Here is a 4,333-nt window from a genome sequence, read left to right as displayed (position 1 = left end):
ATAAATCCTAGGACCCTATTTGCTGTATTTCTGGCAGTATTATACTGTTGCCTCTGTTTGAGATCTTTACTAACCATAACTCCTAGATCTCACTTGCACTCCAATTTACTGATTTCTTTGTTATCTGAGTTGTTTTTAGTATCTCCAATGGTCTTGCCTACATAAGGTACAGTCTCCAGCAAAAGTCGAGCGACCGGCTTGACGAGCTGGTTGGTATATATGGCACCGCCGCACCCTCAGTTTCACCCCCCCCCCTCCCTCGTTCCCATTCATTCGTTTACCCTCAACCCTCCCCATATTCAAGGGCAAGAGAGTAAGGCCTTTTCGCATTGTCTCAACCACTCTTCCATTATCCATTTGTCTTGGGGAAATAGTGGTTTTGTTATGATAACGAAAAAGAACACAATAGTTATTTATACACAACGATCTGAATGCAGGGTGATATAAAATAGTAATATATTCGTATGACAGTGAGCCCTGTTATCATACAATTTATCATTTTGACGGTTGTATCCAGTCAGTGTGTAACATTAAACAGTTGGAAGCTATAAGTAGATGTTTAGTTGTCGGTGATGTGTGTGTGTAGGGGGGGTAGCTGGCCGTCACACGTTGTGGTGGGGGCATGGGGAGAGGAAAATGGGCCCTGAGTCGACGGGATACTGTGTGTGTGTGTGTGTGTGTGTGTGTGTTCCACCAATGCTCATAAACACGTCTTTATTATCACCACTAAGTGTGCATTACAATATTGTCCACTGCACCATATACAGTAATAGTGGGTTCTAGGACATTTGCCCCCCGGGCAGTTGCCCCCTGGATAACTGCCCCCATAGGATTACTTCCCCCCGGATAACTGCCTTCGTAGGATAATTGCCCCCCGCAGATAATTGCCCCCGCATCCACGACAGGCAAGAGACAGACATTATTATAAATGTATTTTTTATAAATGTATTTTCTTACAATATAATCAGGTCGTTGAAACATAGGTCATGTTACATGTCATGTCACATAGGTCATGTCGATGTTGAAGAGGTGCATGCATACATTTTCAAAATTAAAACTGCAAATTGTGAGTGATGCTCCGCAGATAATCAACGATGTCTCGTTCTTCAAACTGTCTGACGATGTTGAAAATCCTCTGCGTCAAGTCCTGATATCGCTTCGTTTTTGGTGGTGGCGGATGACCTGCCAACATCTGGTTGATGACCACTTCGTTGAGGGCTTGCTCTTTTCTCAGTGTCTGGAGAAACTCCCATATGTTTGGGTGGCACGCAGATATGCTTGACTGTATGTGGTTGTGCCACCCTTCAACGGGGTTATTGGTGCGAGGCAAGTCCTCCATCAGGCGGCCATGAATGTTCCACATGTCAGTCAGGAATAACGAAGCTCGCCTAGCTTGTCGTTTATCAATCTGATGTATGTGTCTTCAAAGTAGTCCATGACAGGATCAGCTTCGGGGGGCATAATTTCCTGAAATACTTTGAAGGCATTCAGCACTTCGTTGGGCGGTATGAAGGCTAAGGCCAGCAACATGCGCACTTTAAGTGCAAACTCCGCATTGGCTTGATATGTTTTTTGGAGTCCTTCGGAATGCACTTTACAGTAGACATTTTGCGAGAGGTCATAGAAGCAGCCAGTCACTGTCACTCCAGGGAACCATGACTCACTACTACTCTTTGCGGCTTGTTCATAGTTGATCAGCACAGTGTCTGGGCTCAGCATTGGGTTGATTTGCAGCAGCTGTTCGAATAATTCCCGGTAAGTGGATTGCTGCTTGTTCGGTAACAGAGAGTAAACACATGGAAATACTTGGTTGTGTATTAACGCATGAACGGTATAAAGCTGGTAGAAAATTGCTGGCATCACTTTGAATGTTCCATCAGCAAACCAATTCACTGAGTTTTCCAGAAGTTGTAGGTTCTTTCTAGTGCAAACAATCAGGATACGCTGTTGTGTCGAGCAGTTATCATACAGCAGGAACTCCTCTCGCCAGCATTGACTCTATTCGTCAGGTATGTTCATATCAGCAGTGCTTGATGGTAATGGATTAGGTCCACTGACATTCTGTTTATGGCGGCGAACATCCCGTCTGATGTGTTCTATTGATGGCAACTGTACTGAGGCATCCTCTGAAATACCCTGAACTTCTTGGCTGATGATCTGCTGTGAAGTCCTGTGTGAGCTGATTGCTTGATTTTTGATGTCACGCCAAACAGCTAGCATTTCTGGACGACCCACCTTGACAGCATGTGTATATGTGTTGAAGCTGCCAACAATTTCTCCATCACGCACCTTGAGCTTGGCCTTACAGTTGTTGTGCCGACGTCTTTCACACTCATAGGACACCATGTCATTAGCTAAGGTCTTCTGCTTCACTTATATGTGGCCTTTGTAAATGAGCTTTGGCTTGTCACGCTCACTTGGAATGAACTCCATGGTTGGATGTACTTACACCATTGCTAGATATGCAAATCACACCCATAGCCAACAGTAATGCAACAGTATTGGTCTAGTTGGCAACAACAGACTGATACAACCGGCTTTACCCCAAAACTCCGAAAGACTGTCAGAATAGAAGCTGTCATAACCAGCCAACACTTCAACTGATCAGGTTGGTTTATGTTTTCGGAACAGTGAGAATGACACCGTGGGTCGACGAACACGGCTTGCTCTTCATAAAGCCAGCTTACTAAACATGTTCTGTATTGGTGGCTTTGACGTATGTTTGTTGTGCTGCCAGTTTGGGGGGCAGTTAAACGCGGAGGGCAATTATCCTACGAGGGCAGTTATCCGGGGGGCAGTTGTCCGGGGGGAAATAATCCTATGGGGGCAGTTATCCAGGGGGCAGTTATCAAGGGGGCAGTTGTCGGGGGGCAGATGTCCAGGGGGCAACTGTCCGGGGGGCAATTGTCCGGATACCATAATAGTGATATCATTTAACGATATGGCAAATAAGCATTTAATGATCGGTACACAGTAAGACCTTATTTTCTACATGTTATTCAATCAGATATGCAGTGGAATAGTGGATTATAACACATTAGTCTGAACGTAGCCTTTAATTCTGCAGGGCAAGTCAGCTAGAACACCAGATCTCTAGTAAAACATTCATTATTGTCACTATACCACGTGTTATTGTAGGGCAACTGGGGCGATAGCAAGGGTGGTGGGTGGCCCTACTCGGTGTTGACAGGATTACCTTATCACTCCCTCAGTTACCCACAACATTCCATTACCATATAAATCCAGTGTCTGAGCCCATTGTTTCATATTGTTTTAAAATGTTCTTAAATATACCGGAAGTCAGTTAGTCTTCCTTATTAAGTATTTGCGTAACCAAAACCGTTTGTCCATATTAACACCCTTCCCTCTCTGAGGCAATTGACATTTCGCCTGACGATAGTTAATGGGAAAAACCATGGCCACACAGAGATAGAGGAAAGTAGTAACAGACGTGGGACACAAGTTGAAGAGCTAATAATCATAAGATTAACCTGACCGCAACATCTATTACATTGCTATAAGTAACACTGACCAGCGTGAACTGTAACTCGTCAAACCCTTGTTGAAAATGTTGTCACTGAAAACGAATAAACTGAATTATCTGTTGAATGTCACGATAATGTTGATTAGCGTAAGCTGCAATCGAGACAAGTTTGTTTGGTTACTATGCAGATCATCCATTTGGCCAATTTAGTTATAAACATGTGAATTGCAAATTACACCCTATTGCAGTTATAACTACATAAGGCAAGGTCATATGCCTGATATTGTTATCAGGTGGTGGCGCGTCTCTTGCTGGAGTGAGTGGCAATAATCGGCTGAGGCAAGGGGTGGAGGGAGTTGGTTGTATGCAGTGCCGGATTAACCATGCTGTGGCCTGGTAGGCATCGCAGACGGTTTGCCTGCAACATATACATCTCTTTTTTCCGTTATTTCCGGTGAACTGTTGGCATAACCTATAATGGCCTTTTTTGATGGCCTGATGGATGATGGCACTTATTTGGACCCAAAGCTTATATTTATTCCGCTCTGGAAGTCTGGATGGCCTGTGACAGGCCTTGGCCTGGTAGGCAGTTGCCCAGTTTGCCTATACCTGGTAATCCGGCCCTGGTTGTATGGTGTGCGAGGGGTCAGCACACCACGCGGCTCACTCTACTGTTCGCTGTCCTGTGTATGAATTTGACCTTGATACTTATAATACTGTCAGCAGCAATGAATGGCATCTAAATAATGAACGACTTTGGGTAATGCCAGCAACCATGTCATGGCCTTGGTTTAACCAGCTTAGGCGGTTTAACCACCAGACAAATCATCCAGTCCCTGTTGCCCAACG

General features: G+C 44.7%; 2 protein-coding genes across 2 annotated transcripts; both read right to left on the bottom strand.

Moving 5' to 3' along the window:
* Window positions 1–1,051: 1,051 nt before the first annotated feature.
* LOC145396810 (uncharacterized) lies at window positions 1,052–1,363 on the bottom strand. The gene has a single exon (XM_080270098.1). The coding sequence runs from the start codon at window positions 1,361–1,363 to the stop codon at window positions 1,052–1,054; it is 312 nt and encodes a 103-aa protein (XP_080126224.1).
* Window positions 1,364–1,368: 5 nt separating this feature from the next.
* Window positions 1,369–1,860, bottom strand: LOC145396809 (uncharacterized). Its single transcript, XM_080270097.1, has one exon. It carries the CDS (start codon window positions 1,858–1,860, stop codon window positions 1,369–1,371), a length of 492 nt encoding a protein of 163 aa, XP_080126223.1.
* Between the last annotated feature and the right edge of the window lie 2,473 nt (window positions 1,861–4,333).

This window comes from Coenobita brevimanus, chromosome 39, assembly GCF_032717465.1.
Source record: "Coenobita brevimanus isolate Jiangsu-jjx chromosome 39, ASM3271746v2, whole genome shotgun sequence".
In the NCBI taxonomy this organism is placed as follows: Eukaryota; Metazoa; Arthropoda; class Malacostraca; order Decapoda; family Coenobitidae; genus Coenobita; species Coenobita brevimanus.
Note: the sequence above shows the minus strand (reverse complement) of the source record. Positions and strands in the feature narration are given on the sequence as shown.

Excerpts from the sequence above, each read along its gene's own strand:
- LOC145396810 (XM_080270098.1), bottom strand. The coding sequence starts at position 1,363 with ATGTGGAACATTCATGGCCGCCTGATGGAGGACTTGCCTCGCACCAAT.
- LOC145396809 (XM_080270097.1), bottom strand. The coding sequence starts at position 1,860 with ATGCCAGCAATTTTCTACCAGCTTTATACCGTTCATGCGTTAATACAC.